The sequence below is a fragment of the Schistocerca serialis genome, chromosome 6 (genome assembly GCF_023864345.2).
Source record: "Schistocerca serialis cubense isolate TAMUIC-IGC-003099 chromosome 6, iqSchSeri2.2, whole genome shotgun sequence".
NCBI lineage: Eukaryota > Metazoa > Arthropoda > Insecta > Orthoptera > Acrididae > Schistocerca > Schistocerca serialis.
In genome coordinates this window covers 132043316-132067349 of record NC_064643.1, presented here as the reverse complement: position 1 = coordinate 132067349, position 24034 = coordinate 132043316, and the positions used below count along the sequence as shown (strand labels likewise).

Below are 24034 nucleotides of genomic sequence, written 5' to 3'. Positions count from 1 at the left end.
AAGGTCTGTTATTATTTTGCATCTGCTCCTCAGCAACAGCTACTCTTTCTACTCGCTCTAAATATTCAGTGAACCTACCCACATTATCTCTAGGTGCGGAAATGATTCTTTTCTGCCAGTAACAAGGCAACTTACTTTCTAGACCCGTAATAATCATTTCCGGTTTCATCTTTTCTGTCAGATGTGACAGCCGAGAAACCCACATTCTATAGAACTCTTTTACTGACTCCCGTCCTGGAGTAAACTTTTTACCACTCTAAAACTCTCTCAAGATATCGTTTTGTTTGTTGTGTGACAAGTACGCATTAATAAATGCAGACTTAAGTTCAAAAAGATTTTTGCATCTTATCACTACGTCAGCTGACCACCGCAAAGCATCTCCTGACAAATGACTTCTTATAAAAGAAATTTTCTCTCGCTCAGGCCGTGCATCAGGCAAAACATCCTCAAAATCATTCCAGAACTCTAACGGGTGAATTTGTTTGTCTGGATCAAAACGTAAAATTTGACGACATTCGATGAAAGCGGCGTCAACTGAAGTCACATGCTGTACAATAGTATTACTAACACTACCAGAGGTTACTCTATTTTCTATGGTTGTAATACTAGCACTTAGTTCTTCTGCTTGTATTTCTACTGCTTCCACTCTGTCAGAACATCTTCTGTTCACATACTCACATAATTTCTTACAATTAGATTTTACTTTCTTAATATCGTTTTGACAAGCATTTACTCTACTAGTTACTTCTTCAAATCTATTAGAACAAAGTTTGGATTTGCCTATTCTTTCTGACAACCTCCCTTCCGGAAGTTCATCTGCGTCTTTGAAATCTTTGCGAATTTTGTCAATTTAGCTTTTGAAAGTACTATGCAGTTTATTTAACTGTTGTCCTACTTTTATTTGCAGATCATGATGATTAGCACCAAGTTAGTAATTTAAACTGTTCAGTTTTGAGGTAAATGTAAATGTCGTGTGACTAGGGCCTCCCGTCGAGCAGGTGCAAGTCTTTCGATTTGACGCCACTTCGGCGACTTGCGCGTCGATGGGGATGAAATGATGATGATTAGGACAACACAACACTCAGTCCCTGAGCGAAGAAAATCTCCAACCCAGCCGGTGGTTTCAATCTTACTGTTTAGTTCTTTATTACTTCTTAGTTCTTCATGATGCGATTCAAGCTTAGCAAACAGTAACTGCACCCAATTTGGAGCCTCTACATTGCCAATTGGCATTTTCACTGATTTTAAAGGAGTTTCTCGCATTTCCTGACCTGGCTGAATTTCAGACACATTGAACTCAGTTTCATGGTCTGATAATGTTATTAATTATATCTTCTCTTTTTTACCTCTATTTCAATTACTTCGCCATCAGAAAATGGTTCTAACTTTGCAGTATAATTGAAATTCAAATCAGATTCTACTTTTGACAAATCACACTCTGCTTTTCGATTTATTGGTTCGACGGAACCATCCCCATTAAATTCAGTCTCTGGTTCATTGTCAGAGACTGGTTCGGCCTTAACTTTCACATGGTTCTCCATTTTTAGTAGCCTGTTAGCAGCATCTAACAAATACTTTAAATATTCTTGACTTAATTGCTTGGCCTCGACGAATGGTGCCAGCACGGTGTACCAGCAAACATGATGCGACGCATCGCGACTTAATGCAGGCAGCAGCAGCAGCTGTGGTGGTGAGGATGGTCACGATCAAGGTTGCTGTGACTAACATTCACAGTTTATTTACCACACTCGCGAGTAAATCTTAGCACTGTTCTCGCACCGGTTTCTGTCTATTTCACTTCGGTATCCTGCTAGTGCCTATCGAGACCCGCCAGGGTAGCCGAGAGCGCTAACGCGCTGCTTCCTGGACTCGGGTAGGCGCGCCGGCCCCGGATCGAATCCGCCCGGCGGATTAACGACGAGGGTCGGTGTGCCGGCCAGCCTGGGTGTGGTTTTCCACATCCTACTAGGTGAATACCGGGCTGGTCCCCACGTTCCGCCTAAGTTACACGACTCGCAGACATCTGAAACACATTCACACTATTTCACGATTTACACTAGCAGACAGCTGGGGTACACTGATTCCGACCCGGGAGTGTGTGGGGTGGCGGCATGAAGGGCATCCGGCCACCCACTACAATTCACCATGCCAAATTAACCCTGCCGACCCCGCGCACAATGCAGGATAAAGGCAGTAGCAAAAGAAAAAAGAAAGAAAGATCCTGTTAGTGCCTACCGATTTCATTGTTTTCTACCGATCACTTTCACTGTTCAGTTTTCCCGGACGATACGCACCATGTGTGGGGCGGCGGGTTGAATAGAAATAAATGATGATCATTAGTCATAGGAGGATATTGAAATTGTTGTAAATATTGCTCGCCGTTTTTTTTAAAAAAAAAACGAGAGCCTGCAACTATTTCTGTGCACAGCGAGAAAGCGATGGAGAACATACTGACCATAATTCCCAGTCTGCAAGTCCACATACTTGTCCAGCCTAATGAAAGAAATGTTTCTATTCTCTATCTGCTCAAATGGATCAGGACTATAATTATAATAGAAGATTTTGAGTTCTAATTTATATATATATTTGGTAAAGTTTCACATGCACAACATTGCAATATTCATACTGGCAGGAAATCTTTCTATCCTAAACAGCACTATAAGCAGTTCAGAGGCGACCTCTATGGTAAGTTTCTACTAAATTGCCTTTCGCTCTGACTACTGATAATGAAAATACATGCTCGCCACAAAATTGGAAAATAATTGACACCACTTGCCAAGCGGGTTTGTTAACATTTCGGGCGTCACACGAACAGCTTAGCTACTTTTGCGAAATCTAAGCGATCCGGGACGGTGCACAGTCCTCGCGAGTTCACTTTCTATTATTACTGAAAATAAGTGTTTTGTTATAGCCTGTCTCTGACGTCATCCGAGGCATCACGCACTTCGGCGTTTGACTGAGGTGGATTCTACGGTGACTGAGGGCGAAGTGAAACCTAATCTTGCCTCTCGGCTGTATTTATAAATGTGGTGCAGCAGACGACCAAGGGAACACCTACCGTCTTCCGACCTGTGCCCACAGTAGCAGCCTCTAAACGGCCGGTTTCTCGGACACACAATATTTAATAAAGATGTTATGCATCAATTGGGAATCTTCGTAATTTTTGCTTGCATGTACGTAAGTTGCTTAAAATCACAGAAAAAGTTTTAGCTCACCTGCATTAAAACTTTGTCTTCTATAATTTTTAGAATGGAACTGACAGTAGAACATGAGCTCTGAACTACAACTTTAACAGACCTTGTATTGGTTGTTATTAACTGATAATGTAAGGAATGAGGAGGTTCTGCGCAGACTCGAAAAGAATATGTGGAAAACACTGATAAGGAGAAGGGACAGGATGATAGGACATCTGTTGAGACATGAGGGAATGACTTCCATGGTACTAGAGGGAGCTGTAGAGGGCAAAAACTGTAGAGGAAGACAGAGGCTGGAATACAGCCAGCAAATAATTGAGGACGTAGTTTGCAGATGCTACTCTGTGATGAAGAGGTTAGCATAGGATAGGGATTCGTTGCGGGCCGCATCAAACCAGTCAGAAGACTGATGACAAAAAAAAAGCAAGGTCCAAAAACTTGTTATAGCTGTATTATTTAATACGTTTCATCATGTGCTGTAACCAAAACTTTCTAGCATTAATATAACAGATAATTAATCTACTACAAATAAGGACGTTTTTGTTCCAAATTTAGTTTTCAGTAAATTTCTCAAAAACTACTAGAGGTAGCGTAATGGGGGCACGTAGTTATTATTTTTATGTTGAACTGAAGCGTCATACAAATTTTCACATTGCTATTTAGCGTCTTCAATTTTTCTTAAAAACACGGATTCTGACAAAAATTTTTGTTTCATCACGTTGAGACTCGCACCAGTTAATTTCGACATACAACTGCACATTATGACCTATTTCTGGCTTCCTAGCTTCATTATTTAGCACCCCTTATTTTTTTCATAAAACGATGTATTTAGGTAAAATATTGACCTAATCAATCTGATACTTGAGAGTTTAAACATTATTACACTAAAGCATATGTTGACAAAGTTTGAAAAAGCAAATTCAACTTTTAATTTCTTTCTTAATTACGGTGCAATACTTGTGTGCTACGCACAGACGTGTTGTGGTGAAGTGGCGCTACAAGCCGTGAACTGGTTTAAGTCCCGGCACTCTCGCTCGGGTGCTGTACCAAATGAACATAACAGGCCTCGTGTTGGAAACTCAGTCCCGTCTATGAGGAAACTGGCGCTCACAAGGCGGTAACAGTAGCACAGTCAGGAACAAAAACACAGACCAGAGTCAGCCAACACACGCAAACAGAAAACAGGGATGAGGAAATAGGAACATACAGTACCAGTGATGTGTTAAACCACTCTCATAAAACAGTTGACAGCATTTTGGATACTTTGGAAAAATAGGTCAAAGAAGAGCAAGAAAACGCTATGGATAATAGGGAGCAAGAAGTTTACGGGTTTGAGTCTGATATGGACGAAGATGAGGTAAAAGCTTATATCTTCTATAATGATGGCAATCTGATGGCTAAAGTTGCGGTAGAGGAAGTAGAGTCAGTTTTGCCAAGTTTTAAAGCTTAGGAATTGATGAAGGGGGTAGCAATAATAATGAGGTCAAGGAACCTGATAGCTGCACTGACTTGCTGCAAACTGTAAAAGCTGGCGACAGTATTACTGGTAGCAATTTTGCGCAAGGGCGCAGTTGTTCAGAGGTAGAGAATAGTTTAGCTGATGCGCAGCAAATGGAAGTAGAGGGAGTCGTCATGTGTTTCGATTTAAAATTGGTGGACAGGTTTGAAAAGGCAGCTAAAAATGTAGAAACTGATTAACCCAAAACTACTTTAGGTGGAAACAAATTGAGAAGGATTTATTAGAAGATGTTTATGAGAAACCTGTTCAGAGTAAATTAACTCACCCTATTATAAGAACTAACATATCAAAAGTAACAGTTCGCGACGATGTCGCAGCTTGTGGTAACAGTACATTGTCATCTTGACAGTGGCAGTGAAGCAAGTGCTTTGTCCCAAGCATTTTTTTTATTCTATTCCTAATAAGAGTAAATTAACTGTCATGAAAGTAAGTGGTTTGAATACAATAGGTGCTACTGGAAAAGTTTCTAGACTAGTACAGCACTAAGCTTTGATACCCCTTGGTATAGGTGACGAGCACGCGCAGTCTCGCCTGTGTTGTTACCACGCCCGCTTCGGCGACTACCCAATCTCGCCTCACGGCCCGCGAGAGGGGCGCCGAGCTGTGAACGATGCGTAAGCCGCCTTGACACATACAAATTCTCCGGCTGCCCGTCGGCTTCTGATGTCGCTCCGAACAACTGGTTGTACGCCCTCGACAGCATCAGCAGACTATGTTTCCTGGTCGACACCGGATTATACGAGGGCTATCCACAAAGTACATTACGTTTTGGATTTAAAAATAAATAAAGTATTGAAAATTTTTTTTAATTATATACAGATGAAAGACACACTTAAATACTACTTTTGTACATAGTTGCCATTTAAATTAAGGCACTTATCGTAGCGATGGACGAGCTTGGAAATTCCATCGTCGTAAAATTCGGCCGCCTGCGCCTTCAACCACGTGGTTACCTCTTCTTGAAGCTGTGGGTCGTCATCAAAACGCTGCATAGCCAACCACTTCTTCATTGCTGGGAATAAGTGGAAGTCGCTCGGTGCCAGGCCGGGACTGTACGGCGGATGAGGAAACAACTCCCACTTAAAAGATTCGAGAACTTCACGAGTGGCATTTGCCGTGTGGGCCCGGGCGTTGTCGTGAATCAGCAAGATCTTTGAGCCCAACTTTCCCCTGCGCTTGTTTTGTATTGCTCTTCTGAAGTTGTGCAGAGTTTGCCAATACCTTTGAGAGTTTATTGTAGTGCCTCTTACCAGGAACTCCACAAAAATCACACCTTTTCTGCCCCAAAAGAGGTAACCACGGGGTTGAAGGCGCAGGCGGCCGAATTTCTTTAAAGTCCTCTTCCATCATTCTTAGTAAAGTTTTGAGTATTTTGTTATTTGCGCCTTGAACCTTATACCACATGAAGCAGCGGATTGTTTCTGACAGGCAAAAAAGAAATTTTGTAGTGCGAAGATTACTTTTACTGCTGCATTTGCTGACTTCAATTTGCTTTCGAGAACGCCAGTAAAGCAGATATAGAACAACATTCTGAGTATGAGGTACTTTCATTTCAGAGCAGAGCTCACTTTGTATTCTTGTGAACAAACAGTGCACAGTCAGAATTTTCGGGTATTGTGTTGATTAAGCACCTAAATTTACAGTGAACAGTGTAGGTAATATTAAACAGTTATTTTTCTTCTGAGTAGAGCAGTATTTTGTTTTTGTGGAGATTTCAAATCAGAAATTACAGTTCATTTCACACAACTTTCATAATGTAATTCATTGTTGAGTTTCAGTTTAATAGTTTGCGCTGAGTACACAATTAGTTCTTCTTCTATTGACACTACATCCCAGGATGAGACTTGGCCTCCTCCATAATTTTTCGCCATTCTTTTCTGGACTCAGCTATAGACCACCAATCATGGCTACCAACTCGGGTAGCGTCTTCTCCAACCTCATCACTCCATCTCAACCACGGTCGTCTTGTTCTTCTTCCTCCAGGTTCACTGCAGCAGGCTTTCCTTGTAGGATCCGTCTCATCGAGTCATATTAAATGCCCAGCCCATCTCAATGTACACAACTTTATGAACTTGACCACATCATCCCCCTTATAGCGGTCATAAAGCTCGTCATTCCTTCGCCTTCTCCAACTCCCATTTTCATGCACAGGTCCAAAGATTCTCCTCAATGTACTTCCTTCATGTGATCTCAGTCTATTTTCGCCCTCCTTTGTAACTGCCCATGTTTCTGAACTATCATGGGGCTACCATCCCAGTTTCCCACACGAACTGGGCTAAGACAATGGTATGGGTTTTCTTGCCTGCTCTTTAATTTGGCACTCGAGAAAGTGGTGCGTGAATCGGATATCTAGACAAGAGATACTGTCAGCTATAAGTCGGTACTATTGTTGGGATATATAGATGATTTGGACCTAATGAGTACAACATTTAGAGATCTACAAAGTGCCTTCTTAGCTCTACAAATGAGGACAGAATAAATGGCCCTGAAATTAATGAAGGAAAGACAAAGTATATGTGTAATGTTACAAATCAATCTTTACAGCCCACAGTAAGCCTTGATGGAATAACTTTTGAGCGAGTGGAATGTTTCAATTATCTGGGTGCAAACACTGAAGCAAATGACAGCACTTCGACTAAAAGTACGGTCTGCGTAAGTGCATCTAGTCGATCTTTTTTTGGAATTCTGCGACATTGTAAATCCACGCTTCTATCACGAGAGACTAAGTACAGACTCTATAAAACGCTGATACGCCCAGTGCTTTTGTATGGTTCAGATGCACAGTGAGTTACTTTTGGCCTTTAATTAGATTAGTGCTTATTGCTTCAAATTCAGTTGAGACGTCCCCTTAGAAAAATTTATGAATTATTGAGCTGATAAACCTCTTACATTATTTGTTTTTCAAACAGCTGAACAAAACTGAACGTCCTCAGACATTACTCTCATTACTTATTCTGATCAACACTAAACTGACACACAATATTTTTAACGCAACGCAGTCTGACTTTCAATAATCCCTACAAAAGAATGGCCCTGACTAACATTAACCTACACGATTCACAAATCACTTACCTCACAAAAAATCTTCGTTACTCGAACTACTGCAATACAGCGAGCGCCACTACTGCCAGCTAAATAAAAGATTCAAACTACTGAAGGCACTAACTACTGATAGGCATAGTTTGCAAATGAAAGATTTTGATAGAGAACAAAAGTCATAATATATATACCAGTTCATGACATCCAGTCTTACAAATTTGCTGTCTCTGATGGACACACGTGCAGATCATCCGCTCTCAAAACTGCGCCATCTCTCTCCCCACATTCACCACTGCTGGCAGCTCACCTCCAACTGCACAACGCTATGCGCTGTTAACAGCCAATTGCCCAACACTACAATAGCGACTATTCCAACAATGCCACCCAGTCACAGACTGCACACAGCACAGCCAGTGATTTTCATACAGAGCGCTACGTGGCGTTACCAACGTAGAAACCTAAACAGCCTACTTACACAGTGTTTCACTAAGCTTAACGTTTTGTTTCACGACACTTTTTGCATCCGCTACAAAGGGTCAACCAACTGTCAGTATTATTCAGCATTTGAATATGATATCTAAAACACACTTTACGAGAGGCAACAGTGTTTGGAAAAAGAACGTTCACTATTTTTATCTTCAAACAAATTTATACAAAAAGCTCACAATACGGCTTTTTTTTAACTCTTTATCCTCTGTTTGTCCCCACTTAACAAAATCGCTGGCCGGAGTGGCAAAGCGGTTCTAGGGGCTTCAGTCTGGAACCGCGCGACGGCTACGGTCGCAGGTTCGAATTCTGCCTCCGGCATGGATGTGTGTGATGTCCTTAGGTTAGTCAGGTTTAAGTAGTACTAAGTTCTAGGGGACTGATGACCTCCACTGTTAAGTCCCATAGTGCTCAGAGCCATTTGAACCATTTTTAACAAAATCACCCGGTATACAACTTCAGTACAAACAAACCTCTGATAGTAGCAGTCTTTATTGAGGCAACAAGTTTATGTATAACATAATTGTAATGTATTTTGTCAGTTGTAACATTACACACTTCGTAGCTATAAAAACAAAGTCGCCATAATAGACTCGTATTTCCAAATTCAACAGAAATACAAATTATGTTTCGACGACAGACATATATGGATGGAACTCAGAAGCGTCGACTCAGGTGTTGTGATGCTCATCTGGTGGCGAAGTGCGCCCTGAACGGCCTGGGAGCGGCCGTGAGCCCCGGCAGCGGGTCCGTCGACAGCCTGGGCTCGCCGGCCGGCAGCGACACGGCCAGGTCCTGCAATATGGCGCCCAGGAAGAGGAACAGGTTGTTCTTGGCCAGAGGCATCCCGAGGCAGGAGCGCGCGCCCGTGCCGAAGTTGATGACGTACGGGTCCCGCGTGAAGGCGGCCGTCTCCCTGTCCAGGAAGCGCTCCGGTCGGAACACGTGCGGGTCCCCCCAGTGCCCCTTGTCGTGCATCGCGCACCACAGGCTGATGAAGAACCACGTACCCTACACACAGACCAGCCAGTGAGCGCTCGTGCGAAGTGTTACACTCCGTCAGAGATTAGTTTTTGTTAAAGCTGTGCGAGTTGAAATACGCAGGCACACAACATTAAGTTCACAATATATTTGAAGACTAGTATGGCATGTAAACTGAAGCGCCAAAGAAACTGGTATAGGCATACGTATTCATATACAAAGAAATGTAAACAGTCGGAAAACGGCGCTGCGGTCTGCAACTACTATACAGGGTGTTACAAAAAGGTACGGCCAAACTTTCAGGAAACATTCTCTCGCGTCCGTCGGCCGTCGTAATTTAATATATTATTATTATTGTTATTATTATTTTTTGATTGTTGCCGACTTACGTGGTGGGCCTTAATAAAAATGATATTTAAGTTGAACAATGTAATAAACTTTTCATATTACTTTCCTCGGCTAGTCAGTTAACTTTAAAGCAAGAAATCTTTAGTTATTAATTAAAATTGCGGCCCACACACGCGCGAGAGTATTTTTCTTACCTCCGTTGACCATTGTATTGTAGTCGGAGTCCTGGCTCTGGCTCTCAGCTATGGTACTGAAAATAAGAATCTTAAAGCTAAGTATTTCTGCAACTTCGTGCGGCTGTGGAGAAAAATTAATATTATGCTAATAGCGGGCGAGTTTTTCAGCTTCCGTTAAATTTTCATAAGCTAATATCGCCACGTAATGGCGTCGTTGGCTGCATCGGCCGCTGCGATTGTTGAGCTGTAAATTACTTGAATGCAGGTTAATTCAAGGAAGGCGGACATGAAATCGGGATCACCTCTTACAAATTAAAAGTGCACAACAATATTAAATCAGTATATTATATGCTTAACTCATACAAATATGGTTACATTCGTCAGCACACGCAAGATGTCCCTCTAGACACATTCAAGACAAAAGAAGAAGTGAAGTCGACTAAAAAATTAACAGAAGAGCGTATCTTGTCGTCTCTTTAGATCATTCTATCATAAATTATTTCTTTGCAATCTAAACCTACACAGAGAAATTATTATTTTACGGCTACATGATAAAAAATTTGGCACTGGGGACGCTATAATTCCTCACACACAAAGACAGAAAATATGTTATGTGGACATGTGTCCGGAAACGCTTACTTTCCGTGTTAGAGCTCATTTAATTACTTCTCTTCAAATCACATTAATCATGGAATGGAAACACACAGCAACAGAACGTACCAGCGTGACTTCAAACACTTTGTTACAGGAAATGTTCAAAATGTCCTCCGTTAGCGAGGATACATGCATCCACCCTCCGTCGCATGGAATCCCTGATGCGCTGATGCAGCCCTGGAGAATGGCGTATTGTATCACAACCGTCCACAATACGAGCACGAAGAGTCTCTACATTTGGTACCGGGGTTGCATAGACAAGAGCTTTCAAATTCCCCCATAAATGAAAGTCAAGAGGGTTGAGGTCAGGAGAGCGTGGAGGCCATGGAATTGGTCCGCCTCTACCAATCCGTCGGTCACCGAATCTGTTGTTGAGAAGCGTACGAACACTTCGACTGAAATGTGCAGGAGCTCCATCGTGCATGAACCACATGTTGTGTCGTACTTGTAAAGGCACATGTTCTAGCAGCACAGGTAGAGTATCCCGTATGAAATCATGGCGGTGAATCGAGGAAGTACAGTACATACTGACGAAACTAAAATGAGCTTTAACATGGAAATTAAGTGTTTCCGGACACATGTCCACATAACATCTTTTCTTTATTTATGTGTGAGGAATGTTTCCTGAAAGTTTGGACGTACCTTTTTGTAGCATCCCGTATAAGACAAGTGTCTTGCGCAGTTGTTAGATCGGTTACTGCTGCTACAATGGCAGGTTATCAAGACTTAAGTGAGTATGAACTTGGTGTTATAGTTAGTCCACGAGCGATGGGACAAGCATCTCCGTAGTAGTGATGAAGTGGGGATTTTCCAGTACGACCATTTCACGAGTGTACCGTGAATATCATGAATCTGCGACATCACTGCTGCCGGAAAAAGATCATGCTGGAACAGGACCAACGACGGCTGAAGAGAATCGTTCAACGTGACAGAAGTGCAGCGCTACCCCAATTTGCTGCAGGTTTGATTGCATGGCCGTAAACAACTGTTGCCGTGCGAACCATTCAACGAAACGTCATCGATATGGGCTTTCGTAGCCGAAGGCCCACTCGTGTACCCTTCATGACTGCACAACACGAAGGTTTACGCCTCGCCTGGACCCGTCAACACCGACATTGGTCTGTTCATGACTGGAAACATGTGGCCTCGTAAGACGAGTTTCGTTTCACATTGTATCGAGCGGATGGACGTGTTTGGATATGGAGACAGCCTCATGAATCCATGGAGCCTGCACGTCAGCGTGGGACTGTTCAAACTGGTGGAGGTTGTGTAATGGTGTGGGACGTGTGCAGATGGAGTGATAAGGGACACCTGATACGTCTAAATACGACTGTGACAGGTGACACGTACATAAGTATACTGTCTGATCACCTCCATCCATTCAAGTCCATTGTGCATTTCGACGGACCTGGGCAGTTTCAGCAGGACAACGCGACACCGCACACGTCCAGAATTGCTACAGAGTGGCTCCAGGAACACTCTTCTCCGATTAAACACTTCCGCTGCCCACCAAACTCCCCAGACATGAACATTATTGAGCACATCAGTCTGCTATTCAGAAGAGAACTCCAGCTCCTAGCACTCTTTGAGGCTTTATGAACAGCCTTGCACGATTCATGGTGCCAGTTCCCTCCAGAACAACTTCGGACATTCTTCGAGTCCATGCCATGTCGTATTGCTGTGCTTCTGCGTGCTCGCGGGGCCCGTACACTGTATTATGCAGGTGAACCAGTTTTTTTTTTGTTTTTTTTTTTGCTATTCAGTGGAGTATGGCATCTAAATATAAGGGATGTCTTATAATTTCTTACAAAAAAGCTTTAAGAGGAAACATTTTTAGTACACTAGATTTGTTTGGAAATACAGACTTTCTCCACGAATTTCACTCATGAAATCTTCTAGGGTTGTCAGTCCCGTCGTGGCGTCGTGTTGTCTCAGCGTTTCGACGTGTTTCCTACTCGTAATCTTCAGGCAAGACTTCAGTTTCATGTCCATTTCGTTCCTCTGTAACCGCTACAGCGAGGGCCCAATGGGTGGGCTAGTCGCTTCGAGAGGCATCTTACGGCGTATGGTGGGATGTGCCCACAATGTGACACTGCATCAACGAAGGACGCATGTCTGTTTTTCAACAGAGAAAGGCGCTATTCCGAACCAACAGGTTCTGCGATTCCGCCATCAAAGAGGCAGCTAGAATAAGAGTACGCGATGATCTTGTCAACTGGGACAGAGACTCCAAGCTAAGCTCCGCATGGGATGTAGCATTAGCAAAAGTATTGAGGGAACGGTCTGAGGTGAAAGCTGTGGAGGCAGTGGAAGGAACACACAAGCAGCCCTGGGATTCGACGTCCGGACCCTAATTCACCCCACTGAGGAGCTCCACCACTGGCCGAGACATCTGTTTCAGGATCACACGGCTGGTCCACCCATTTGGCTCTCGGGTATAAAAGAACGAATTGGACGTCAACCTGACACTCCACCTGAAAATGACGAATAGGAATCTCGTCATGACGTTGCAACAATACGATGCCACAGCACGGTTGGTAAACTGAGATGATTTCATCAACGGAAAACAGTGTTTCCATTCATTCGTTCACTCATCAATTTCCATCACGTCATCCCTTAGCAAGGAGAACCAGCATATCCAGGTTCCTAGTGCATACTATAGTAACTATAAATTGTGACTACTGTCAATCTATACAACTTGATTATTATGCGAATTACACTACTTTACTGGCAAACTAGACAGTGACACGCATTGCCCAGGATATGTAATACCTGCCACTCAAAGTGATGGACCCTGTGCCTTGTTGATACTCAAAGCGAATGTAAGCCTCATGGGAAACTGCAGTCGCTTTAAAGCGATGGGCATATTTGAATCACTGGATATCAATGGAATGTGACGAATGAATACGTCCTCATCTGTGGAAATGATAAAAATCAGGTTCTAAGCTTCTGGTTCTGACTTTTTTGAGTACGACTCGAACAGTTTACGTCATGGTTCGGGAAATCTCAGGTTCTGTTCGATCCTTTGATCCGCCTGGGATCTAGTGACTGTTTTCGGTAATACTGTATATCCTCGACCTGCCTTAGCGCTTGTATGGCATTGTGGATTTTAATAACAAAAATAACTGTGAAGCGAGGACTAAAATATCTTCTAGGGAATACGCCATATGTAACAACAACAACTAATCAATAAATAAGAGTTTGCAATTATGTTTCTATCAAATTTTCGAGCTTTCACTCGTCACCGCTCTAGTGTCGTCTGATTGTACTACACTACTGGCCATTAAAACTGCTACACCAAGAAGAAATGCAGATGGTAAACAGGTATGCATTGGATAAATCTATTATACTAGAACTGCCATGTGATTACATTTTCACGCAATTTGGCTGCATAGGTCCTGAGAAATTAGTACCCAGAACAACCACCTCTGGCCGTAATAGCAGAATTGATACGCCTGGGCATTGAGTCAAACAGAGCTTGGATGGCGTATACAGTTACAGCTGCCCAAGCAGCTTCAACACGATACCACAGTTCATCAGGAGTGGTGACTGGCGTATTGTGACGAGCCAGTTGCTCGGCCACCATTGACCAGACGTTTTCAATTGGTGAGAGATCTGGAGAATGTGCTGGCCCGGGCAGCAGTCGAACATTTTCTGTACCCAGAAAGGCCCGTACAGGTCCTGCAACATGCGGTCGTGCATTATCCTGCTGAAATGTAGGGTTTCGCAGGGGTCGAATGAAGGGTAGAGCCACGGGTCGTAACACATCTGAAATGTAACGTCCACTGTTCAAAGTGCCGTCAATGCGAACAAGAGGTGACCGAGACGTGTAAGCAATGGCACCCCATACCATCACGCCGGGTGATACGTCAGTATGGCGATGACGAATACAAGCTTCCAATGTCCGTTCACTGCGATGTCGCCAAACACAGGTGCGCCCATCATGATGCTGTAAACAGAACCTGGACTCATCCAAAAATATGACGTTTTGCCATTCGTCCACCTAGGTTCGTCGTTGAGTACACCATCGCAGGCGCTGCTGTCTGTGATGCAGCGTCAAGGGTATCCGCAGCTATGGTCTCCGAGCTGATAGTCCATGCTGCTGCAAACGTCGTCGAACTGTTGTGCAGATGGTTGTTATCTTTCAAACGTCCCCATTTGTTGACTCAGGGATCGAGACGTGGCTGCACGATCCGTTACAGTCATGCGGATAAGATGTCTGTCTTCTCGACTGCTAGTGATATGACGCCGTTGGGATCCAGCACGGCGTTCGGTATTACCCTCCTGAAACCACCGATTTCATATTCTGCTAACAGTCATTGGATCTCAAACAACGCGAGCAGCAATGTTGCGATACGATAAACCGCAATCGCGATAGGCTACAATCCGACCTTTATCAAAGTCGGAAACGTGATGGTACGCATTTCTCCTCCTTACACGAGGCATCACAACATCACTTCACCAGGCAACGCCCGTCAACTGCTGTTTGTGTATGAGAAATCGGTTGGAAACTTTCCTCATGTCAGCACGTTGTAGGTGTCGCCACCGGCGCCAACCTTGTGTGAATGCTCTGAAAAGGTAATCATTAGCATATCAGAGCATCTTCTTCCTGTCGGTTAAATTTCGCGTCTGTAGCACGTCATCATCGTGGTGTAGCAATTTTAATGGCCAGTAGTGTATTTCGTAATAGACATTTACGAAAGTTTATGATTTCTGATAACGTTATCAACGAATTACATACCAGAAAAATTAGAAATCCGTTCAACACAAACATTGATGTTAACCGCTACTAACAGAGTATAAATTATAAAACTAGTGACAATTAAGTTATATTGCTTTACTTTGTTCCTGACTATCTGGAGATTTCCAGTTCCCAGCGTCTGATGTTTGGTAACTACCTGTTAGTGATTTTTGCACCTCTAAACTCCAATCTGAGTCCTCGTCTGGGAAGCATCGTCCATTTGAAATTTTTTTTTTTATTTCTGTTATTACTAGTACTGTAGTATTATCTAGAATCATTAGCAATGCTTCCATAACTGCAGCATGCGCAATATTGTTTTAACACCACTATCATGTAGCGGTGCTACAAAACATATTTTTTGTAAGAGCACAAACGATATTCACTAATCACATATGGCCTTCCGTAAAACAATAGCTATGCAGCCTTTGTTTCATTGATCTGAAGCATGATTACAACCACAAAATGGAAAATATATTCAGAAATACTACAGAAAATACGCCTCAGGTCTCTTACGAGCCAGTCCGCAGATTGTGTTATCGCGTCACAGCCGAACTTTGCAAATTTTACTAACGTAAATATATGGAAACAGACACAGTAAAGTGCGCTAACGAAAAGTATAAACCTTTGGGGACATATAAACTGAATCTAGATACCAGAACTGTAACCGTAAATTTAATCTCTAAATGGACAAAGATCACCGACATAAGTGCTTAAATAAACCATTGTACAAGGGTCCCCGATATCACTCTCTTCTTCTTCTTTCGTTTCACCCTCTTTGGGATATGCTGAATCAATCATTTCTTTGTGCGTTGTTCTTTTCTTAAGGCCCAGTATTTCCTCATTCTTTCTGACCTTCTTTTCCCCTCTTCTTCCGAGATGAAGGGTTTGGATTTTGTGTAGATTTGTCTTGGAACCTTATGTTTTCATCTTTAGTAACTAATTTAGCTGTTCGATCGATAAGTGAATTATCGGAAATCTTTAATTCTTCTAGGTCTTTCTCAGTTTCTTTAAATCAGTTGTGTTTCGTTTTGCGGTTACGGAAAAAGTCAAAGATTTGTTTGGTTAATCTGTTGGAATCCATTCTGAGAAGATGACCATAAAAAATTATCCTCCTTTTTCGCATAGCATCTGGAAGTTTTTCAGTTTTCTTGTAGAGAGTTTCATTTTTGATGTATAACATCTTAGTGTCTCGAAATTTTGGTCCTATGGTTTTGCTTAAAATTTTTCTTTCCTTTAGCTCAAGTTTCTCCATCTGATCTTTGAAATTCGTGTTTAGTGTTTCTGCTGCATACAGTGCTTCTGGCTTAATCACTGTCTTGTAATGTGTAATTTTGGACCTCCATGAAAGGGATTTTTGTTGTATGTATTTTTTCATCTACATCTACATCTACATTGATACTCCGCAAGCCACCCAACGGTGTGTGGCGGAGGGCACTTTACGTGCCACTGTCATTACCTCCCTTTCCTGTTCCAGTCGCGTATGGTTCGCGGGAAGAACGACTGTCTGAAAGCCTCCGTGCGCGCTCTAATCTCTCTAATTTTACATTCGTGATCTCCTCGGGAAGTATAAGTAGGGGGAAGCAATATATTCGATACCTCATCCAGAAACGCACCCTCTCGAAACCTGGCGAGCAAGCTACACCGCGATGCAGAGCGCCTCTCTTGCAGAGTCTGCCACTTGAGTTTATTAAACATCTCCGTAACGCTATCACGGTTACCAAATAACCCAGTGACGAAACGCGCCGCTCTTCTTTGGATCTTCTCTATCTCCTCCGTCAACCCGACCTGGTACGGATCCCACACTGATGAGCAATACTCAAGTATAGGTCGAACGAGTGTTTTGTAAGCCACCTCCTTTGTTGATGGACTACATTTTCTAAGCACTCTCCCAATGAATCTCAACCTGGTACCCGCCTTACCAACAATTAGTTTTATATGATCATTCCACTTCAAATCGTTCCGTACGCATACTCCCAGATATTTTACAGAAGTAACTGCTACCAGTGTTTGTTCCGCTATCATATAATCATACAATAAAGGATCCTTCTTTCTATGTATTCGCAATACATTACAGTTGTCTATGTTAAGGGTCAGTTGCCACTCCCTGCACCAAGTGCCTATCCGCTGCAGATCTTCCTGTATTTCGCTACAATTTTCTAATGCTGCAACTTCTCTGTATACTACAGCATCATCCGCGAAAAGCCGCATGGAACTTCCGACACTATCTACTAAGTCACTTATATATATTGTGAAAAGCAATGGTCCCATAACACTCCCCTGTGGCACGCCAGAGGTTACTTTAACGTCTGTAGACGTCTCTCCATTGATAACAACATGCTGTGTTCTGTTTGCTAAAAACTCTTCAATCCAGCCACACAGCTGGTCTGATATTCCGTAGGCTCTTACTTTGTTTATCAGGCGACAGTGCGGAACTGTATCGAACGCCTTCCGGAAGTCAAGAAAAATAGCATCTACCTGGGAGCCTGTATCTAATATTTTCTGGGTCTCATGAACAAATAAGGCGAGTTGGGTCTCACACGATCGCTGTTTCCGGAATCCATGTTGATTCCTACATAGTAGATTCTGGGTTTCCAGAAATGACATGATACGCGAGCAAAAAACATGTTCTAAAATTCTACAAGAGATCGACGTAAGAGATATTGGTCTATAGTTTTGCGCATCTGCTCGACGACCCTTCTTGAAGACTGGGACTATCTGTGCTCTTTTCCAATCATTTGGAACCCTCCGTTCCTCTAGAGACTTGCGGTACACGGCTGTTAGAAGGGGGGCAAGTTCTTTCGCGTACTCTGTGTAGAATCGAATTGGTATCCCGTCAGGTCCAGTGGACTTTCCTCTATTGAGTGATTCCAGTTGCTTTTCTATTCCTTGGACACTTATTTCGATGTCAGCCATTTTTTCGTTTGTGCGAGGATTTAGAGAAGGAACTGCAGTGCGGTCTTCCTCTGTGAAACAGCTTTGGAAAAAGGTGTTTAGTATTTCAGCTTTACGCGTGTCATCCTCTGTTTCAATGCCATCATCATCCCGTAGTGTCCGGATATGCTGTTTCGAGCCACTTACTGATTTAACGTAAGACCAGAACTTCCTAGGATTTTCTGTCAAGTCGGTACATAGAATTTTACTTTCGAATTCAATGAACGCTTCACGCATAGCCCTCCTTACGCTAACTTTGACATCGTTTAGCTTCTGTTTGTCTGAGAGGTTTTGGCTGCGTTTAAACTTGGAGTGGAGCTCTCTTTGCTTTCGCAGTAGTTTCCTAACTTTGTTGTTGTACCACGGTGGGTTTTTCCCGTCCCTCACAGTTTTACTCGGCACGTACCTGTCTAAAACGCATTTTACGATTGCCTTGAACTTTTTCCATAAACACTCAACATTGTCAGTGTCGGAACAGAAATTTTCGTTTTGATCTGTTAGGTAGTCTGAAATCTGCCTTCTATTACTCTTGCTAAACAGATAAACCTTCCTCCCTTTTTTTATATTCCTATTAACTTCCATATTCAGGGATGCTGCAACGGCCTTATGATCACTGATTCCCTGTTCTGTACATACAGATTCGAAAAGTTCGGGTCTGTTTGTTATCAGAAGGTCCAATATGTTATCTCCACGAGTCGGTTCTCTGTTTAATTGCTCGAGGTAATTTTCGGATAGTGCACTCAGTATAATGTCACTCGATGCTCTGTCCCTACCACCCGTCCTAAACATCTGAGTGTCCCAGTCTATATCTGGTAAATTGAAATCTCCAACTAAGACTATAACATGCTGAGAAAATTTATGTGAAATGCATTCCAAATTTTCTCTCAGTTGTTCTGCCACTAATGCTGCTGAGTCGGGAGGTCGGTAAAAGGAGCCAATTATTAACCTAGTTCGGTTGTTTAGTGTAACCTCCACCCATAATAATTCACAGGAACTATCCACTTCTACTTCACTACAGGATAAACTACTACTAACAGCGATGAACACTCCACCACCGGTTGCATGCAATCTATCCTTTCTAAACACCGTCTGTACCTTTGTAAAAATTTCGGCAGAATTTATCTCTGGCTTAAGCCAGCTTTCTGTACCTATAACGATTTCAGCTTCGGTGCTTTCTATCAGCGCTTGAAGTTCCGGTACTTTACCAACGCAGCTTCGACAGTTGACAATTACAATACCGATTGCTGCTTGGTCCCCGCATGTCCTGACTTTGCCCCGCACCCGTTGAGGCTGTTGCCCTTTCTGTACTTGCCCAAGGCCATCTAACCTAAAAAACCGCCCAGCCCACGCCACACAACCCCTGCTACCCGTGTAGCCGCTTGTTGCGTGTAGTGGACTCCTGACCTATCCAGCGGAACCCGAAACCCCACCACCCTATGGCGCAAGTCGAGGAATCTGCAGCCCACACGGTCGCAGAACCGTCTCAGCCTCTGATTCAGACCCTCCACTCGGCTCTGTACCAAAGGTCCGCAATCAGTCCTGTCGACGATGCTGCAGATGGTGAGCTCTGTTTTCATCCCGCTAGCGAGACTGGCAGTCTTCACCAAATCAGATAGCCGCCGGAAGCCAGAGAGGATTTCCTCCGATCCATAGCGACACACATCATTGGTGCCGACATGAGCGACCACCTGCAGATGGGTGCACCCTGTACCCTTCATGGCATCCGGAAGGACCCTTTCCACATCTGGAATGACTCCCCCCGGTATGCACACGGAGTGCACATTAGTTTTCTTCCCCTCTCTTGCTGCCATTTCCCTAAGGGGCCCCATTACGCGCCTGACGTTGGAGCTCCCAACTACCAGTAAGCCCACCCTCTGCGACTGCCCGGATCTTGCAGACTGAGGGGCAACCTCTGGAACAGGACAAGCAGCCATGTCAGGCCGAAGATCAGTATCAGCCTGAGACAGAGCCTGAAACCGGTTCGTCAGACAAACTGGAGAGGCTTTCCGTTCAGCCCTCCGGAATGTCTTTCGCCCCCTGCCACACCTTGAAACGACCTCCCACTCTACCACAGGTGAGGGATCAGCCTCAAAGCGGGCAGTATCCCGGGCAACCACAGTCGTAGTCCGATCAGGGGATGCGTGGGACGAGCTGGCCGTCCCCGACAAACCCCCATCCCGACCCCCACAGTGATGCCCATTGGCAACAGCCTCAAGCTGTGTGACCGAAGCCAACACTGCCTGAAGCTGGGAGCGAAGGGATGCCAACTCAGCCTGCATCCGAACACAGCAGTTGCAGTCCCTATCCATGCTAAAAATTTTTTGCTAAGAACGTCTGAACTAATCTACAGAGAGCGCAGACAAATCGACAAAATTTAAACGGTTATTAAAATACAAGATTGCCTAGTAAATGCAGTAATGCTGCTACTTGCGCACTGCTGACACTGCTCGGCGGCGGAAGGAGACTAAGCGAAATTACACTATTCAGGTACTAAAACACGATGCTACACTCTCAAATACTATAATACGCCCGAAATTTATGAATTTTTTTTGTTAGTTGGAAGGCCAATTCAAGTTTATTTTTTCTGGATTCCAATGCTTTGCTTTCCCCAGCACTCCAACTAATCCATTCCGCGAGATATTTGGATTCTTTTACTATTTCAATCTTTTGTTCTTGAACTTTGAGGCCGGCCAGTGAGGCCGAGAGTTTCTAGGCGCTTCAGTCTGGAACCGCGCGACCGCTACGGTCGCAGGGTCGAATCTTGCCTCGGACATAGAAGTGTGTGATGTCCTTAGGTTAGTTAGGTTTAAGTAGTTCTAAGTTCTAGGGGACTGATGACCTCAGATGTTAAGTCCCATAGTGAACAGAGCCATTGATCCTTTTTTTTTTTTTTGTTAACTTTCAGGTATTTACATGAGTGCTTGATGTTTGTCAGTATCTTAGTTTTTTCAAAGGAGGTGTGAAGACCTATTTTAGCTGCTTGTTTCTTTAGTTCAAGGATTTGTTCCCGTGCTTCTGATATCATTTTTTGCTTATTTTGTTCGCTCGCTTTGTTAGCTCCCTGGATTCTGAATGGCGCCGGCTTTGATCTGATGTTAATTTAGCTGGATGTTCAGCTTTAACTCCTATCCGGAGAATAAATATTTAATCAGATTCCGGTAATAATTAAATGTATAGGAATCATATGAAGCGCTTATTTCAATAGTGGTACAAGGCCATTACCTCCACTTTTCTGTCTAGAATGCTTCTGACATTAATGGTCGAAACAAACAGAAAGAAAGATTTATCTCTACCAAGAAGTCATATGCTTTAATACGTATTTCTGGTATCTCAACTGCAGATTTTTCAGCGCTCATTTAACTTTGGGACTCTGTATCTCAGAATGAACAAAAGTGGACTTGTGCCACTATTTAAATAAGCCCTTCATATAAAAGTATTATGTTCACATCATGTAAGAGCAATCTGACTAACTGGGGTTTCTTAGAGGAGCCGCCACTCTGTGAGTGTGGAGCAACTCAATGTCCAGCAACATGCACAACAGAAGACCTGCTATATGCATCGCCAAATGCAACAGAGGTCGCTAACTTCTGGGCGGCGAAAATGTAAATAATTGTCTTGTAAATATATATACACACCACATGTAAATATTGTATATTATTTTATACATCGTAAATGCTTCTGACACGAATAAAAAAAATTATGTTCACAGACAACATTTTTTGTTTTTCTGTTATAACAATCGATTAGCCGCTATATAAATTCGGAAATGTGGGCTGCCAGTCAATCCATTGAGTGCACACATTCATCAGCAGTTAATAATTATGTATGGCAAATAGAGTTATTACCTTCTGATTATACAGATATCTAAACCATTATGCGTATTTTAAAGCAGTACAATAGTAAACTGTATTACCATTAGGCATAACTATGACGTGGAAAATGATAATGTGCGCTTAATAGTTGAGTTTCGTATGGTCGAACGAACGTTGCGCCGTATGAGAAAGGAAAAACGGAAGAATTTTGTCCCTAAAAATATTTCATACTGTGACAAATCGCTAATTTTCTGCAAGTCATAGGTACAGATTTTATGTTTTTTGCGTACTGTAAAGTCATTTATTAATGCAGCAGTAACATAATTTATTGAAACAGAGGGGCGGCAGTACGATAAAGTTGAATTCGAGACCTAACATAATAGCACTGACTGTCATTGTTTTGTTATAACAGAAAAAGCAGTATCTAGGTTGTAGTACTTATTACAAACAAGCGAAGCGCCTTTGCTTTTATCCTTGAAATACTTAAGCCAAATTCATTCCAGATACCAAATGCAAACTGTTAAGATCCGTATGAATAGTGTGTACATGATCCATTATACTTTTGAACGAGATCTGTTTGTACTAACGATGTAATGGTGATGACATTCAAAATCTACAGTCTACTTAAGGGCAATTCTCGCACCTTACCATAACCACTTGACTTAGAAGGAAGCGTATGTTGGCTACAAAAATTCTGTTCTGCGCATCTGAATGCTCATTCCACAGATATTCCTACAACTGTGTAGCAAAATACGAGTCCTAAGATTTCGATGGTTTCATATCAGATAAAAGTAACCTTTGGTCTATGAAACACTGTGTCTTTATTTTAGAAATCTTTGATGTTATTTGTGGACCAGAATGATGGCTAAAAAACATAACATTCTTTGAAAAGCCCTATCAAATCAAAAGATTGCCTAATGAGGGTGACTGCACCTTTTTGAACATCAACTGCGTAAATGTGATGTGTGTGTTGGTGTAAGCTGACGCCAGCACACCGGTCGGCAAATATGCAGCAAGAAGATCGATAGTAGACACTGGATCAAGCGCACCTGCCAGGAGAGAGGCCAGAGACAGACTCGCAAGCAACGAACCGCCAACGACGTCTCGACCACAAGTACACTACTGGCCATTAAAACTGCTACACCATCAACATGACGTGCTACAGACGCGAAATTGAACCGACAGAAAGAAGATGCTGTGATACGCTAATTACCTTTTCAGAGCATTCACACAAGGTTGGCGCCGGTGGCGACACCTACAACGTGCTGACATGAGGAAAGTTTCCAACCGATTTCTCGTACACAAACAGCAGTTGACCGGCTTTGCCTGGTGAAACATTGTTGTGATGCCTCGTGTAAGGAGGAGAAATGCGCACCATCACGTTTCCGACTTTGATAAAGGTCGGGTTGTAGCCTATCGCGATTGCGGTTTATCGTATCGCGACACTGCTGCCCGCGTTGGTCGAGATCCAATGACTGTTAGCAGAATATGGAATTGATGGGTTCAGGAGGGTAATACTGAACGCCGTGCTGGATCCCGACGGCCTCGTATCACTAGCAGTCGAGATGACAGGCATCTTATCAGCATGGCTGTAACGGATCGTGCAGCCACGTCTCGATCCCTGAGTCAACAGATGAGGACGTCTGCAAGGCAACAACCATCTGCACGAACAGTTCGACGACGTTTGCAGCAGCATGGACTATCAGCTCGGAGACCATGGCTGCTGTTACCCTTGACACTGCATCACAGACAGGAACGCCTGCGATGGTGTAATCAACGACGAATCTGGGTGCACGAATGGCAAATGAACGAACATTGGAAGTGTGTATTCGTCATCGCCATACTGGCGTATCACCCGGCGTGGCCATTCGTTATACGTCTCGGTCACCTCTTGTTCGCATTGACGGCACTTTGAACAGTGGACGTTACATTTCAGATGTGTTATGACCCGTGGCTCTACCCTTCATTCGATCCCTGTGAAACCCTACATTTCAGGACAATAATGCACGATCGCATGTTCTAGGTCCTGTACGGGCCTTTCTGGATACAGAAAATGTTCGACTGCTGCCCTGTCCAGCACATTCTCCAGATCTCTCACCAAATGAAAACGTCTGGTTAATGGTGGCCGAGCAACTGGCTCGTCACAATACACC

The 24034-nt window shown here is 43.3% G+C and overlaps 1 protein-coding gene across 2 annotated transcripts in view; it reads right to left on the bottom strand.

Moving 5' to 3' along the window:
* Positions 1–8714: 8714 nt before the first annotated feature.
* LOC126484102 (methyl farnesoate epoxidase-like) overlaps positions 8715–24034 on the bottom strand; it is a 153672-nt gene continuing 138352 nt past the window's right edge. For both annotated transcript variants that reach the window (XM_050107479.1, XM_050107478.1), the window contains exon 9: positions 8715–9249. In XM_050107479.1, coding sequence (XP_049963436.1) covers positions 8926–9249 — 324 coding nt within the window. In that variant the 3' untranslated portion in view covers positions 8715–8925. The remainder of the gene's footprint in view (positions 9250–24034) is intronic.